Source organism: Oncorhynchus clarkii, chromosome 26 (assembly GCF_045791955.1).
Source record: "Oncorhynchus clarkii lewisi isolate Uvic-CL-2024 chromosome 26, UVic_Ocla_1.0, whole genome shotgun sequence".
Lineage (NCBI taxonomy): Eukaryota > Metazoa > Chordata > Actinopteri > Salmoniformes > Salmonidae > Oncorhynchus > Oncorhynchus clarkii.
Window position 1 is genome coordinate 38,565,134 of NC_092172.1, and position 17,492 is coordinate 38,582,625.

The 17,492-nt window shown below is 42.3% G+C and overlaps 1 protein-coding gene across 1 annotated transcript in view; it reads right to left on the bottom strand.

The window, feature by feature from the left end:
• The window catches only part of LOC139384852 (A disintegrin and metalloproteinase with thrombospondin motifs 7-like), a 154,068-nt gene that overhangs the window by 53,347 nt on the left and 83,229 nt on the right, over positions 1-17,492 (bottom strand). Inside the window, exons 14-16 of the mRNA XM_071129747.1 lie at positions 16,461-16,581; positions 15,558-15,802; positions 5,775-5,922 (exon numbers count right to left, since the gene is read on the bottom strand). Coding sequence (XP_070985848.1) covers positions 5,775-5,922; positions 15,558-15,802; positions 16,461-16,581 — 514 coding nt within the window. The remainder of the gene's footprint in view (positions 1-5,774; positions 5,923-15,557; positions 15,803-16,460; positions 16,582-17,492) is intronic.

A 17,492-nucleotide genomic window follows, 5' to 3' on the forward strand; every position in this document is an offset into this window, starting at 1 on the left:
GGCACACCTGTACTTGGGGAGTTTCTCCCATTCTTTTCTGTAGATCCTCTCAAGCTTTGTCTGGATGGGGAGCATCGCTGCACAGCTATTTTCAGGTCTCTTCAGTGATGTTTGATCGGGTTCAAGTCCGTGCTCTGGCTGGGCCACTCAGAGACTTGTCCCAAAGCCACTCCTGCATTGTCTTGGCTGTGTGCTTAGGGTTATTGTCCTGTCGGAAAGTGAGCCTTCAGCCGCAGTCTGAGGCCCTGAGTGCTCTGGAGCAGGTTTTCATTAAGGATCTCTCTGTACTTTGCTCCGTTCATCTTTCCCTCGATCCTGACTAGTCTCCCAGTCCCTGCCGCTAAAAAACATCCCCACAGCATGATGCTGCCACCACCATGCTTCACCGTAGGGATGGTGCCAGGTTTCCTCCAGATGTGAAGCTTGCTATTCAGGCCAAAGAGTTCAGTCTTGGTTTCATCAGCCCAGATAATCTTGTTTCTCATGGTCTGAGAGTCCTTTAGGTGCTTTCTAGCAAACTCCAAGTGGTCTATCATGTGCATTTTAATGAGGAGTGGCTTCCGTCTGGCCACTCTACCATAAAGGCCTGATTGATGGAGCGCTGCAGAGATGGTTGTCCTTCTGGAAGATTCTCCCATCTCCACAGAGGAACTCTGGAGCTCTGTAAGAGTGACCATCGGGTTGTTCGTCACCTCCCTGACCAAGGACCTCTTCCCCCAATTGCTCAGTTTGGCCAACCAGCCAGCTCTAGGAAGAGTCTTGGTGGTTTGAAACTTCTTCAATTTAAGAATGATGGAGGCCACTGTGTTCTTGTGGACCTTCAATGCTCAGAAATGTTTTGGTACCCTTCCCCAGGTCTGTGCCTCCACACAATCCTGTCTCTGAGCTCTACGGACAATTTCTTCGACCTCATGGCTTGGTTTTTGCTCTGACATGCACGGTCAATTGTGGGACCTTATATAATAGACAGGTGTGTGCCTTTCCAAATCATGTCCAATCAATTGAATTTAACACAGGTGGACTCCTATCAAGCTGTAGAAACATCTCAAGTATGATCAATGGAAACAGGATGAACCAGAGCTCAATTTCAAGTCTCATAGCAAAGGGTCTGAATACTTAAAGGTATATCTGTTTTTTATTTGTATTAAATTTGCTTTTCACATTGTCACATGTGTAGTTTGATGAGGGAAAAAAAATATTTAATCAATTTTAGAATAAAATAAATGTGGAAAAGGCCTGAATACACTACACAACATTCAATGGTTCCAGATGGCGGCTATGTCAAACCTTTAAATGTATAATCTTAACCTCACCCATAACCCTTAACCTAACCTTCTCCAAATTAGTCATTTTAGAACAAATTCCTATTTTCAATGACGGCCTAGGAACAGTGGGTTAACTACCTTGTTCAAGGGCAGAACGACAGATTTTTTACCTTGTCAGCTCGGGGATTTGATCTTGCAACCTTCCGTTTACTAGTCCAACGCTCTAACCACTAGGCTACCTGCCACCCCGCCCCTATGCCTAACTTAAAAGATGTGCTATGCAGAAATCGCTCTGCCCTTTCCTAGTTGCTAAAATTCTAATAGTTCGCCTAATTTCAGTTTATGTGACAAAACAAGCAAGTATAGTGTAGAGAATCATTGTACCATCTAAGCTGTTGTGAAATATATTTGACATAACCAAAAATATTGTATTTTCAGCTGTTTGAAGCTGATGTACAAAACCGAAAGTAAAATACGCAAAAACAAAACGAGAAGCATAGAAATAGCACATAAAGAACAGTCCTGCAGCTTCTCAGACTTGCCTCCAATGAGAATGACAGATCTATAACTCCTATTTCTATGTCAATTTTATCCGGACGCCCAAAAAGTTACATATTGCAGCGTTAACCTTTGGATCTGCCAGCTGAATATCCACTTCCTAAATCATAGCCTTCACTGCCATTCAGAATAGTGATTGAATAGTCAATATTCAGTGACATAATTAAATAACCAGTTCGACCAGAACAGTATTTATGCTGCAGTCAAAAGCTGTGGATGTTTGTGGAGTCTGGTCATCGCCCTCTGCTCTCCTGGCGATTAAGCTGCGACTCTCTCCATTGCAATGCCCTCCTAACTTCAGAACACCACTGTCAGGACACCGCTGTTAGATAGGTGGCAGAAAGAAAAGGAACAGAAAGTTTGGGAAACTTCTTCCAAAACCTATTTCAGTGAGTCAGACAGCCATGATGCAGACAGATGGTCTTATTCCTAGAGGCACTCTTGGGAAACCGAAGGAGTATCAGCCCACAACATTGCCTTTTGCTAAAACCATTTGGGACTTGGATGCAAACCATTTACCCTTCATTCTAATTAACTCAATACGTATCCAATCGGAAAGTCAGACTGCGTTTCAACATGGCACCTTTGAAAGTGCCAGTTACACATTAGCAGACTTGTCTTGGACGAAATGGCCAATTAACTTTCTCCCTTTGGAAAGGCCAAAAGTATCCCTTTACACGGTTTGAAAATGGCAGATTTGGACACCAATAAGTACCGAAATTAGAAGTCAGTGGCTGTACAGTAACATGCTATACATGACGTCAGAGCTCAGTGTCTGTTCAGTAACATGCTATACATGACGTCAGAGCTCAGTGTCTGTTCAGTAACATGCTATACATGATGTCAGAGCTCAGTGGCTGTACAGTAACATGCTATACATGACGTTAGAGCTCAGTGGCTGTACAGTAACATGCTATACATGACGTCAGAGCTCAGGCTCTCCGCTTCACAGCTGTTTTTTTGTTTGTCGTTGTTGTCTGAGTAAGGGAAATGCTGTCAATTAAGATGACTCAATGTATTTTGAAAGTTGAGAATCATAATGAAATACAAGCAAGCCAAACACCTCTGACTCCAGATGTGCACTTCATATATCTATTAGTTTTATGATATGTAGTGTCAACATTTAGGATCACTATGTCTGATGTACAGTTACAAGATGTTATGGCATTATACCCTGGGTTGCCCTGAACAGAATGAGCCTGTGTTTGTTGTATTGTAAAGAAAATGTTCCACGGACCACACATCTGAATGCACTCATGACTCCATTCTATGTGCACCAAAATGACCACCTGCTTCTCTGAATTGCCTTGTGAAAGCCTAATACTGTAAGATCATATTTTATCATTTAGCTAGTCATGTTGGCAATAGAAGCTTTCAAACGATGTCCACCTGATCCAGATCGTGATTTATAATGGATCGTGTTTGAATCGTTTAGACAACAACAGCAATTGTGTGAAGGCGCGGATGCTGGGCCGTGTTCCAAAGAGTGTGTGTTCTAATTCCTCATTGACACAGCTAGGAGAGCTCACAAAGCACCTCATAGACTGAGTCATAAACGTGTGTTGAAATAACTTAGGAACTGTGCACCATTTGGAGAGGTTTGTGGCCACTTGGAGACGCCAATTAGACTTCTCACTCAAACTCCTGTCATTATTGTGCCTTATGTTGCACCTTCCCCAAATTCTCCAAGAATATTATTATGTTACTGACTGTATCCAGAGCATTTTCAGATTTCGTTTTGAACAAATGCGGCGGAAAAGTACAAGTTAATTTAAAATGCACATCGAATCAACAGTGTAAGGTTTGAATTCAGTCTTGTGTTAGGTGAACTGTTTTGTCCTCACCTTTAGTCTAATAATGTTCCCATAAATGCCAAACTGTTCCCTTTCCATTGCTATCATGGTTATGCATACCATATTTCTTCTGTGAGAAACATTTCAGTGTGGCCCTCTCCATACAGGCCAATTCCCAGGAGTGTAAAAGGATAGGCGATGCAGAGGTTACTTCTCATAAGTCATAGAATCCTTGCAGCATATCAGTTTTCCACTCCATTTGACAGGGTCTTTTTTAAGGCAGCACAGTCAATGTAATTACTGAATTACTACACAGCCTTTGATCCTTGAGAATCATATTCCAGATGAGGGCAACTTGATTAAAAACCGTTTCATCCTTTGCAGAATTTCGGTGAGAGCACATTCAAGTACCTTTTGGCTGACTTTAATGACGAGTTAATAATTAATTCTGTCCTGTTTAATAATTGATTCTGGCCGGCAGGATTTGCGAGCCAGAAGACACTTTATAACTACTGAATAGCAAAGCATTAGAATAAGAATAGTCTGTACATTAAGATTCTTTACTCATCCAAACCATTTGTAATCGATTATCATGTGGTTGCTTTCTGGTTCAACTGAAGAAGGTTAGAGACCCAAGAGAAATACGCATAGAGGTATACAGGAGCACATCACAGAAAAACATCAAAGACTTTTTAAAAACTTTGACATGATATAAAATGCAATCTGGACAAGCATTACCACCCAATTTTCCTTCCACTACTACTACTAATTATGTGTAACTGCATCACTCCATGACCCTTAAGCCAGTTTAAGTAAGAAAACTCAGGTAATATTATTCAGAAAACATTAATAACATAATGAGGGATTTTCCTGTTGATCATTGCATATGCTAAAAAATTCACTACAATTTAAAGTTTTAAATATGCGTTCCACCGGGACTAGTTAAAGTAAGAAACTGTCAAAGTATTTCCTGTAAAAGTAGATGGAACAAGATGACTGGATGGTTCAATGAATACAGTAGAGTAAAAAAATAAAAAGAGTGGCAGTGATTTCCACGTTCTGTCGAGTGATTGAAGCTTGTTGTTACTGTGTGGATCGAAATTACCCCATTTGAGACTTGCTTCTTTGAGGTAGAAAGACGTTTTTCTCATAGCCTGTGGAAATTCACTGCTACAGTAAGCAATGTAAGGAATTCTCGAATACCTGGTGAAAGCTCTCTTATACAAAAGTATCCTTTTAAACTTCAAATTTACCATTAAGGAAGGCAGTGTTGGATTACTCTCAAATCAGAATAATTAGCTGGAAATGTTTTCCTCCGAGTATGACTATGTTGCATCTTTGAGGGGTTCATGTGGGTTCAATGTTTCCTTCAGAGGGTGATGAGTGAATCATGCTCAACAATAATCAGCCACGAAATTCAACAAGGCCTTGTATTAGAAATACCCTCCATTCAGGGATTCCACGCTGTTGGCATCCTTCACTACCCACTCAGGGATTCCATGCTGTTGGCATCCTTCACTACCCTCCACTCAGGGATTCCATGCTGTTGGCATCCTTCACTACCCACTCAGGGATTCCATGCTGTTAGCATCCTTCATTACCCTCCACTCAGGGATTCCATGCTGTTGGCATCCTTCACTACCCACTCAGGGATTCCATGCTGTTGGCATCCTTCACTACCCTCCACTCAGGGATTCCATGCTGTTGGCATCCTTCACCACCCTCCACTCAGGGATTCCATGCTGTTGGCATCCTTCATTACCCACTCAGGGATTCCATAGTTTCACCACAACACCCTTTTAATGTTGTTGGTTGTGACTCACGCTAAAATAGTAATGTTCTTGGTTATGACTCAAACTAAAAGAGTAATAAACAACAATTAACCTCCAATATACTTTATAAAGAAATCAAGACCAAAGTTGGATTCACACCTGGGTCTTTAAAAACTTCATTTTAGAAAGTTCAAAGCTAAAAACCGTTGTCCAGGTTTTAATTATCTAGTGAAGTAGTACATTGTAACATGACCCATAAGAGACTAAGCAAAGCCAGTCATGCATGATAACCTGGATTTGTTGTAAATAGTAGGCCAGTAGGATATAATGAACTACATCTCTGGGTAAACATCCATAGTAGCCAACCACCATTATTGGTGTCTTACCTGTCCCGCAGGTGGCACTGCACTCAGTCCATGAGCCATACTTCCAGAAGAAACCGGGGATAGGGATGTCATTGTCTGAGTCCAGAAGAGTCTCTCTATGAATGGTGTACTCATAGCGCACCCCTGGGTTGGTCTCCTGGAAGAGTAGCTGTAGAACACATAGGATCAATCAGAATGAGACAGTCGAGACAGCATGAAAACAGACAGCACGAGACAGACAGCACGAGACGAGACAGATGCCATGAGAGACGAGACAGATACCATGAGAGACGAGACAGATACCATGAGAGACGAGACAGACACCATGAGAGACGAGACAGATACCATGAGAGACGAGACAGACAGACAGCATGAGACAAACAGCATGAGATAGACAAGACAGACAGCATGAGACAGACGAGACAGACAGCATGAGACAGACGAGACAGACAGCACGAGACAGACAGACAGCATGAGACAGACGAGACAGACAGCATGAGACAGACGACACAGACAGCGTGAGACAGACGAGACAGCATGAAACAGACGAGACAGCATGAGACAGACGAGACAGACGGCATGAGACAGACGAGACGGCATGAGACAGACGAGACAGCATGAGACAGACGAGACAGCATGAGACAGACAGCATGAGACAGACGAGACAGACGGCATGAGACAGACAGACAGCATGAGACAGACGAGACGGCATGCGACAGACGAGACAGCATGAGACAGACAGCATGAGACAGACGAGACAGCGTGAGACAGCATGAGACAGCATGAGACAGCATGAGACAGACGAGACAGCATGAGACAGACGAGACAGCATGAGACAGACAAGACAGCATGAGACAGCATGAGACAGACAAGACAGCATGAGACAGACGAGACAGACGAGACGGCATGAGACGGCATGAGACAGCATGAGACAGCATGAGACAGCATGAGACAGACGAGACAGACGAGACAGCATGAGACAGCATGAGACAGCATGAGACAGACGAGACAGACAAAAGCATAAAACACACAAACTAAAAGTTCAAACAGTCAACAAGTCATTGCTTACTTCGGATCACATATTTCTTGAAGTGAGTGATGTTGAAGGGTTTGTTGTTTGGTGTGTACTGTGTGTGTGTGTACTATGTGTATGTGTCATGCTGTGCAGTGGTATGGGGGGGGGGCATGTATTTTGGGGAGTGTGTGGAATGTGCTCATGTTAGTGGTTTGAGGTGTGTGTGGCTAATATGTATTTAGGAGATTGGATTGGGTGGTGGATGATCCCACAGGAGGGGGGCATATTCCAGCCAACAGCACAATCACGTACCAATTTCCACTTTAATTTCTGGACCAAGCATCATTGGGAGGCCCTGAGCTGATCTCAGCTATCCAAACAGACAGGATGTAAAGTTAGAACAGGTCAGCTTCGGACAGCACCGGGAGACTGCCAGGGCACAGAGTCTGTTGGCTGTGATACCCAGTGATACGCTGCCTGTACCCTAATCTTGCACAGGCAGTAAGCAATAACTCATGTTGCATACTTCATAGAGCAGGGCTCTCCAACCTTTTCTAGCATGAGAGCTACTTTAAATGAAACATGTCCCAAGCTACACATTCTTTCTAGCTTTCAAGTAGGAACATTCTTCTTTTCTCTCCCCTGCAACTCTTCACTAGGAGAAAGTAGTGCACTTTTTTCTGTCAATATACCTGGTAAAATAATGGTTAATAAACAACTAATGGGGGCCCTATAAAATCTGCAACCCCCCCCCCCCCCCCCCCCCATTATGTTTTATAGTTTCCCAAATTATGTTCAGTTAAAAATGTCCTGGTTTTTCACTCTTAAAATTACTTTGATTCATAGAGAAACAACGAAATTGGATGTTCTGAGTTCATGGTTCGGGCCCCTTAGTTCCAGTGAAGGGAAATCGTAATGCTACAGCTACAGCATACAATGACGTTCTAGAAGATTATGTGCTTCCAACTTTGTGGCAACAGTTTGGGGGAGGCCCTTTCCTGTTTCAGCATGACAATGCCCCAGTGCACAAAGCGAGCTCCATACAGAAATGGTTTGTCAAGATCGGTGTTGAAGAACTTGACTGGCCTGCACAGAGACCTGACCTCAACCCCATCGTACACCTTTGGGTTGAATTGAAACGCAGACTGCGAGCCAGGCCTAATCGCCAAACATCAGTGCCTGACCTCACTAATGCTTGTGGCATGGAAGCAAGTCCCAACATCTAGTGGAAAGCCTTCCCAGAAGAGTGGAGGATGTTGTAGCAGCAAAGGGGGGGACCAACTCCATATTAATGCCCATGATTTTGGAATGAGATTTTCGACGAGAAGGTTTCCACATACTTTTGGTTATGTAGTGTACTTCTGCCAGGTAAGCCTACTTTGCAGTTAACATTTAATTGAGAAGGTTTTTGTGAAAGTATTTCTGTCAGCCCACAAGATGGTTACCACATCAACTGGCTACACACTGAGTGATAGACCAAAGCACGCACGACACAGACAGACATAATGCTGGAAATGTATTGACAGATACTGTGCTAGGTTTGGCTTTTTAAGACAATAGTGGCTAACCAGGGATGGGATAATGTCAATGTTGCGTTGATTAGATAGTAATGTGACCGTCCTACAAGACAAACTTCAAATGTCACTCACAACAAAGGGAACTAACAAAGAAAATCGCATTGACAACCAAAATAAAACCAAAAGGGGTTCAAAGGAAGTTCAAATCAAATGCTATTGGTCACATACACATGGTTAGCAGATGTTCATGCGAGTGTAGTGAACTGCTTGTGCTTCTAGTTCCGACAGTGCAGTAAGGTCTAACAAGTAATCTCACAATTCCCCAACAACTACCTAATACACACAAATCTAAAGGGATGGGGCCTCCCGGGTGGCGCACTGGTCTAAGGCTGTGGCACTAGAGATTCTAGGTTCAAGTCAAGGCTCTGTCGCAGCCAGCTACGACGCTTTCAGTTTAGCGCGAAAGTCGCCATCCATCCATGGTTTTTGGTTAGGGTAGGTTTTGATAGTCCCAGTGGGTACAACATCTCCAATGCACTTCCTTATAAACTCACTCACCGAGTCAGCGTATAGATCGATGTCCTTCTCTGAGGCTGCCTGGAACATTTCCCAGTCCACGTGATCAAAACAATCTTGAAGCGTGGATTCCGATTGGTCAGACCAGTGTTGACCTGTTTGAGTTTCTACCTATAGGACGGTAGAAGCAAGATGGAGTCGTGGTCGGATTTGCCGAAGGGGGAGCGGGGGAGGGCCTTGTATGCATAGCAGAAGTCAGAGTAGCAATGGTTCAGTGTATTGCCCGTGCGGGTGCTGCAATCAATATGCTGATAGAATTTAGGTAGCCCTTAGGTTCTGAAAGACACCCATGTTTGTGCCCACTAAAAAATGGCAAAGCCACTAGTAAGGGGTTAAGGCTATCGACTCTGTCAATCACCACATTCTTATCGGCAGACTCGACAGCCTTGGTTTCTCAAATGACTGCCACGCCTGGTTCACCAACTACTTCTCAGACAGAGTTCAGTGTGTCAAATCGGAGGGCCTGTTGTCCGGACCTCAGGCATTCTCTATGGGGGTGCAACAGGGTTAAATTCTCGAGCCGACTCTTTTCTCTCTATACATCAATGATGTTGCTCTTGCTGCTGATGATTCTCTGATCCACCTCTACGCAGACGACACCATTCTGTATACTTCTGGCCCTTCTTTGGACACTGTGTTAACTCACCTGACGAGCTTCAATGCCATACAACTCTCCTTCCGTGGCCTCCAACTGCTCTTAAATGCAAGTAAAACTAAATGCATGCTCTTCAACCGATTGCTGCCCGCACCTGCCCTAAAGTCCAGCATCACTACTCTGGATGGTTCTGACCTGGAATATGTGGACAACTCCAAATACCTAGGTGTCTGGTTAGACTGTAAACTCTCCTTCCAGACTCACATTAAGCATCTCCCATCCAAAATTAAATCTAGTATCGGCTTCCTATTTCACAAAAGAAAGCATCCTTCACTCATGATGCCAAAAATACCCTCATAAAACTGACTATCCTACCGATCCTTGACTTCGGCGATGTCATTTACAAAATAGCCTCCAACACTCTACACAGCAAATTGGATGCAGTCTATCACAGTACCATCCAAAGCCCCATATACTACCCACCACTGCGACCTGTATGCTCTCGTTGGCTGGCCCTTGCTTCATATTCGTCACCAAACCCACTGGCTCCAGGTCATCTATAAGTCTTTGCTAGGTAAAGCCCCGCCTTATCTCAGCTCACTGGTCAACATAGCAGCACCCACCCGTAGCATGCGCTCCAGCAGGTATATTTCACTGGTCATTCCCAAAGCAAATTCCTCATTTGGCAGCCTTTCCTTCCAGTTCTTTGCTGCCAATGACTGGAACGAATTGCAAAAATCACTGAAGCTGGAGACTCACATCTCCCTGACTAACTTTAAGCACCAGCTGTCAGAGCACCTTACAGATTATTGTAACTGTAAATAGCCCTTCCAACTACCTCATCCCCATATTGTTCTTCTTTTTTTTCTCCTTTGCACCCCAGTATCTCTACTTGCACATTCATCTTCTGCATCTATCACTCCAGTGTTTAATTGCTAAATTGTAATTACTTCGCCACTACTTATTGCTTTTCCTCAATAATCTTACCTCATTTGCACACAGTGTATATATACTTTTCTATTGTGTTATTGACTGTACGTTTGTTTATTCCATGTGTAACTCTGTGTTGTTGTTTGTGTCGCACTGCTTTGCCTTATCTTGGCCAGGTCACAGTTGTAAATGAGAACTTGTTCTTAACTGGCCTACCTGGTTAAATAAAGGTGAAATAAAAACAACAACAAAAAATAATTACCTTCACTGCCATTCAGAATAGTGATTGAATAGTCAATAATAAAAAAACACAACCATGTGGATGAAAGTTGGCAAAGCCACTAGTAAGCAATGGTGGAAAAAATACCCAATTGTCATACTTGAATAAAAGTAAAGATACCTTAATAGAAAGTTACTCAAGTAAAAGTGAAAGTCATCCAGTAAAATACTACTTGAGTAAAAGTCTAAAAGTATTTGGTTTTAAACATACTTAAGTATTAAAAGTAAATATAATTGCTAAAATGTATTTAAGTATCAAAAGTAAACGTACAAGTATAAATAATTTAAAATGTCTTATATACAGCAAACCAGACGGCACAATTGTCTTGTCCTGTCCTGCTAAGCATTCAAAATGTAACAAATACTTTTGGTGGTCAGGGAAAATGTATGGAGTAAAAAGGTACATCATTTTCTTAAGGAATGTAGGAATGTAGTGTAAAAGATGTCAAAAATATACAGATACTCAACAAAAAAAAACTACTTAAGTAGTACTTTCAAGTATTTTTACTTAAGTACTTTACACCACTGCTAGTAAAGGGTTCTGAAAGGCACCCATGTGGGTGACCACTGAAAGTTGGCAACGCCACTAGTAAACTGTTCTAAAAGACACCCACCATGGACGGCCCACTAGGTTTTCCCTCAGACTAAAAGACACCCACCATGGACGCCCACTAGGTTAACCACATCTCTCAAGCTTCACTGGAGCACTGGGCCGGCCTCTTTTAAATATCACCTGGGCTTGCACAGGTGAAACACCTTCCGACTAACAAGATGGACAAACCAGCACAGGTGTAACACATACTTACCAACGAGGTGACCCCAATCAGGGGGTTCTCAAGTGCTAAATATAAATGGAAAAACCAAAACCTGTAACAGTACAGTAGCTGGATGTGAAAACTGCATGTACTTTCAGAATTGTTCAGCAAGCTGCTCATAGGTGGGCTGCGAGCTACTGGTAGCTTACCATCAACCTGTTGGAGACCCCTGCCATAGAGAAGGGCTCCTGGTAACTAATCTATAAGCCTTTGTTTAACATTACAAATAGGTGATCAATTACACAATGTTGAACATTGGGCTCTCTGGGAAGACATTAGAGTACAATGTGAAATACAATAGAGAATGAGTACAAGAAATTGCTATTTTTGTGGAAAAATAACAATATCTTTGCTAATTTCACTGTCACTGTCGTGTTAGTAGCTGGAACAAGCATATTTGTTTTCAGGCCAAATGAAACCCCAAATTCTGGCCTCCACTTTCACAGATGCCTCGTGTCTGATTGGATCATTCAAATCTACTGAAAGCATTGACAACCGCAGCATTAAAAAGAATAGCCGACAGCATTACGTTGCAGTGTATGAATGATGTTACCATGGTAACTCCGCAGCACTCTGTATGCTGTAACTCTCTACACGTTGATCTCCAGAGTCTAGATTTGAGTTTAGGTTGTGAAATCTGTTATTGGATCACAGTGAAATAACTAAGTGGACTTCAGGAATCATATTGGAATGGAGCAAACCTGACAAAGTCAAAGCACAAAGTGTTACGTCTGACTATCAAGTCATGTCACAGTGAGTTTGACCATTTTATACAGAGTTAGAAGTGAAACACTGGCCGTGATATCTCTTCCACGTGGGATAAATAATTACATGACGCAGACTAAACAGAATTTGAGACAGTGGCTGTCAAGATATGCGCTTGCCTATGACAAATGATTTTCCCAAAGAACTGTCATTTGTCATTCACAGTGACAGCACAGAACAAAACGTTGTGGCTCCACACAATTCATCTTTGTTTTTACTGTCAATGTATTGCTGCTGATTCAAATCATTGTTATTAGAATCAGCTCTAGTCAGACGATTGAAGATCACTTCAGGCAAACTGGGAAACAAGCAAGCAATATTTGATTGAACAATATAAATCTTCTTTCGCTTTTTGCCCAAAACTGACATCAAAGCGGGTTCTCATGGGACTAAGTGATACACTGACAATTCTGAATAAAGCCCACTGATATAACACATGATTCCGTAAGCAGTTACTAAGGCATATGCTATCACCAAGCCAAAAGGAATACTCAATTAGTCATGAATAATTGTGATGAGTTGCATGTATTCGAATATAATCACAGCCACATTTTCAATCCAGTACATTGTCTTTCACCATCAAAAGGTCATGGATAATATTTTGGTGGGTACTTGGCATGAAGCTAATTAATTTGTCTTCCATCTTATGCTAGTACAGAAAGTAGATCCACATCTAGTTAATGGGTTGTCAGCAGAAACAGAGGAGTAAAGTAAATGAATCAAGCTCAGACAAGCAAGACTGGCAGAAAGTGGAGTGTAATATTATTATCTTATCCGATTTTAAAGAGTCTGTTTACACTTGGCTGTGATTATCGCTCAACATTTTATGAACATCCTTGTCTAAGTGAAATGCAAATGTGTTTTCTCTGTACAACGTGTTGCCAAGGTTTATAAAAAATATTTTTCCAGTTGTCCCCAAACCCCATGGTAAATGAGTCCAATCTACCAGACACCTTACCTCCCTAGTGATATCTGAAACATGACAGTCTGAGTGCCACTTCAAGTCAGACACACGGGGTAAAGTGGTCAAATGGGACATATAAAGCCCATCCACGCCAGACCCTCCATCACCATCTCCAACATGAGATGAGACAAACACCTGAAGAACGCTATGGAATCCAGTTCCACAGGGAACGCTCCTCATCTCCAATATCTATCAACGCTCAGCAAACACCATGGTTACGTGTTTGCCCTTTGAACACTCTTTTTGACACATCCTTCGCCCTTCCCTCAAGTCATTGACTTTTCTGTGTGTCACTGGAAGCTTGTTACAATGAACTGTAGGGTCCATTTGAGAGGACTTAACAACCGAGATGCCACTTCCCTGATCCTGTGTTTGGACAGGCTGACACACTTAGGTGATGAATGAGCTTTGTGCAAGACGGGTAAACAGTGTGAGCAGACAGTTGACACTAATGGAAAGGTAAAGCTGGGATCTGGGGAGTCGGCTCAACAGCTGTTCTCTCCACAGGGTTTTACTTGGACAAGGTGCAAATATTTATTTTGAAAGGTATTTGTCTCTGAAAGGCATTCCAAAACGGTTCCTCTGGAGACGGAGATAGGAACATTGAATTTTGAGTGGCACATGTCCCAAAACAAAAGCATTTAGGCTGAGATTGTCACGGGGCCTTGTGACGGGCTAAATGATTTGGAAATCATCTGTTTCCATTGTGTCCTCACAGTGAGATAGAGACGCAAGGGAATTTTATCGCTAAATGTTCAAAAATAACATGGTAGATTGTTAAGTTGTTTCAGTGCTGCGCTGCGTGTGACCGTCATACAGTTATGTACTCATGATCAATCATTTCTCACTTGTTGATTATAGGTTTCCACTTACTGCTGAACATAACACAACTACAAGTCATCACACATGGTGCACTTACCTCACACAGGTGGTCTCATTAGAGTTCATAACAAAAACATTGAACCATCAGTGAGAAACCACCACACAAACACTAATTTGGTGTGAGGGAGAGAAAGTTTAGCATCAACTCGTGAGAGGGAAAAAGAGAGAGAGTGAGAGAGAGAGAGAGAGAGAGAGAGAGAGAGAGAGAGAGAGAGGCTATTAGTAGACTCCAGCAGTGCCAGTGAGAGAAGAGGTCAACATGACATCAGTGCCAGTACTCATCTCCCTGTCCACTGTCTGTGGTCCAACAGACAGACAGAAGCTGTCCCCCTACCACCCCTACCCTGGTGGGCACCATGCCAGGCTAGGGGGGCTTCAGATCCCCACAGTGGGACAAAGCCCTTTACAGCCTCCACCACCTGGCCTGGTGTGGGCGTTTCCCGGTAGAAAACTGATTGTCTAGCCCATCCTCCTCTACGCCGCTGATTGGCTAGCTCATCCTCCTCAGGGAGATGACAACGTGTTCTATGAGAAAATAGCCAGCGTTTTTGAAACCGTCGGTTTGAGATGGGTTTTTTTAAGTGCATTTTTTCTCCAATTTATGCTTCTGCCAGAAATAAGAGTACAGGAGAGTCAACAACATTATGTAGATATGAGTTAACAGATAGGAGTTAAAAGTGAGACTTTCACTGGGCAGTCAGCTACATTAAAGTCTAAAAACAGGCATTGAGATCGTTGCTCAGTTGTTGTGATGCCTTTGTACGGGTGTAGCTGTGGATGAATTTACTGTACATGGGGGGAATTTGTAATGACAGGCAGGATAGAATACGGCACCACCATTCGAAACGAAATGGCTTCGACCAAAAAACCCTTCTCTTTTGTAGCCATAACACAAAAGAATTCTCGCTGGATGAGAATTGTACAGATTCAAAGTGGATTCTCTCAAGGTCAACAACAAACAATTCTTGGAAACTGTACCCTTCGTTTTGCACAGGTTGGCACAGCAGGGTTAAAGTCTTTGAAATAACACAGCCTTTGAAATAAGAGACATTTATTTAATTACTGTAGCTCTGTGTAAACATCTACACTGCCTGAACAACCAAACCCTGTTTAGGAATAATTACTTATAATCAAAAGTGAACATCATCTTAGATCTCCATGAAACTAGAACCAGAGAGCCAATCATGCAAAATAGAGTTTAATTGAAAAGAGATGTCCCGGTTTGATTAAAGAATACTAAAACAAAATAAATGTGTGTAAGTGAACATTTTGTCTGTTTACGTGTGGTTTTTCCTGGATAACATCTCTCAAGTGGAAGGTATTTTAGATAAACAAACCATGCAATGCTTGATAAACGACAGTTCGGAGTATTTGGCACATGCTGTGTGTGTGGTTCGGAGTATTTGGCACATGCTGTGTGTGTGTGTGTGTGTGTGTGTTTGTGATGCACGAGTATGTGATCCTACCTGTATCCACACTGGCTCTAGGGTTGGTCCAGGGGAGGTCAAGTTCTCCAGTTGTCCTGTCCTCTCATAGGTGAACACCGTCCCCGCTGCCTTGTATTCCCCATTCCATTGGATAGTCCAACCGCCGTTCAGGAAGTACTTTCCGGGGTCGTCACTCCGGAGAGCCAAGAAATTCCCAGCCTCAGCCACCTCCTCGATACGAATTTCCCGAGCCCCCTCTGGAATCAGCCCAATGTCCACATACCCTGGGAGACAGACAGGGGGGTCCAGAGGGGCTGTTCAACTTCCAACTCTACTACCCTCGGTACACTTTACTTTTCTCCTTTTCAATTTGACCTAGTTTATTGTCTTTTAATCCACCCAGCTTGATACCTTCTTAATACCTCCACAAAAAGGGACTGATGTCAGACTTGTGCTTTGAAGTCTATGAAAATATAATACTATACCACCAAACATTTGGTTGATTATGAGACAGAAACTTGAGATGCAGTACATGACCTAGTTCACATTCAAACTGACAGCTCAAACCAAGCTACAGGACACTGACAACAATACCCAGTGTACAGTACACTGTCTATCACTTTAAAAACCTGTTCCAGGGTCAGTCTGGTTTTTTATCTCATAATGGTTAAGGTTCCGATTGAGGTGAGGAGAGCTGATCCTATATCAGTAGACGTTCTCCAGAGATTCTTTTTTTTAATACTTTCACTGTTGAAAAGGTGGTATCTCAAGTATAAATACAGTAAAGTACACACCAAAGGGTAAAATGTGCCATGTCACGACATACAGAACCTTGACCACCTATTGGGATGTGCCTTTTGTTAAGTAAATCTGGAGTTAAATGAGGTGAAAAAGGAGACTGGAGGGCCACTTTAAGTGCAGAGAGTAGCATGAGTCTCATACCAAGCCCTTCGCTCTCCTCAAAGGTCTTCTTTACAGTCTCACAAGTAGACCCGTTGCCATGGCAAACCCCACAGCGATCCTCCACCGCGTTGGAGTCAATCTCATAGTCACACCCCACATTCTGAAAAGATCAAAACAAAGCAAGAACCTGCCGTTTCATACTACATAACGATTGAACTGACAGCAGAGAAGAATGACAGGCCTTCAGCAGAGAATAAAGGATAACCTAAAATGGATGCCACGCATTACAGTGTATGGTGTCCATTTTAGGACATCAGTACGTCTTTGGGTTCAATCTTTAGGTTTCACCGGAATCATATTAAGATAATTTGAGGACAAAATAATGTACTCGCCCTGAAACAAAAGTATCCATCAATACGTCCACTTTGCAGCAAAACATTCACAATTGGTATTTTTTTCTAAAATAGTCATATACTATAATAATGTATAATAATATAATCACTATAATAATGTTGTGAAAATAATGTGTACAAAATGAAAATTTATCAAAGAAAGTTTCTATATTCAAATTCACAGTTCTGCTAGATAATCATCTCCCCATTTATTCTGTAGTCACTGAGATATTGAAAAACGAGTTGTCTGAGGTGATGCAGAAAATTAACAACAAACAAAGAAAAAAATGCTAAGGTAGAAATAAGCACAAGGCAGGACAATCTCCTGTAGTGTGATAGGACTCAGGAATTAGCATTTGATAACTGGCTTTTACCACAACCACATTGTGTCCCCACTACATCTAGTAACCGCATTATCCATCTACTATACCTGTGTTGTTTGGAAAGAATATGGACAAAATTAAAACTTATCAGAGAAACGTTCTATATTCAAATTCTCAGTTGGATCCTAACATTAATATTTGACTGGCTTATAAACAGACTAAATATTGAACCTGCTTTCAGCCAAAACCAATTAAACAAAGCCAGCATTTAAACAGAACGTCTCAACTGGGGTTACCACAACAAAATGTGATCCTCGCCTCATGAAGTCATCCAAATTCGTTAGCTCGTCCAATCA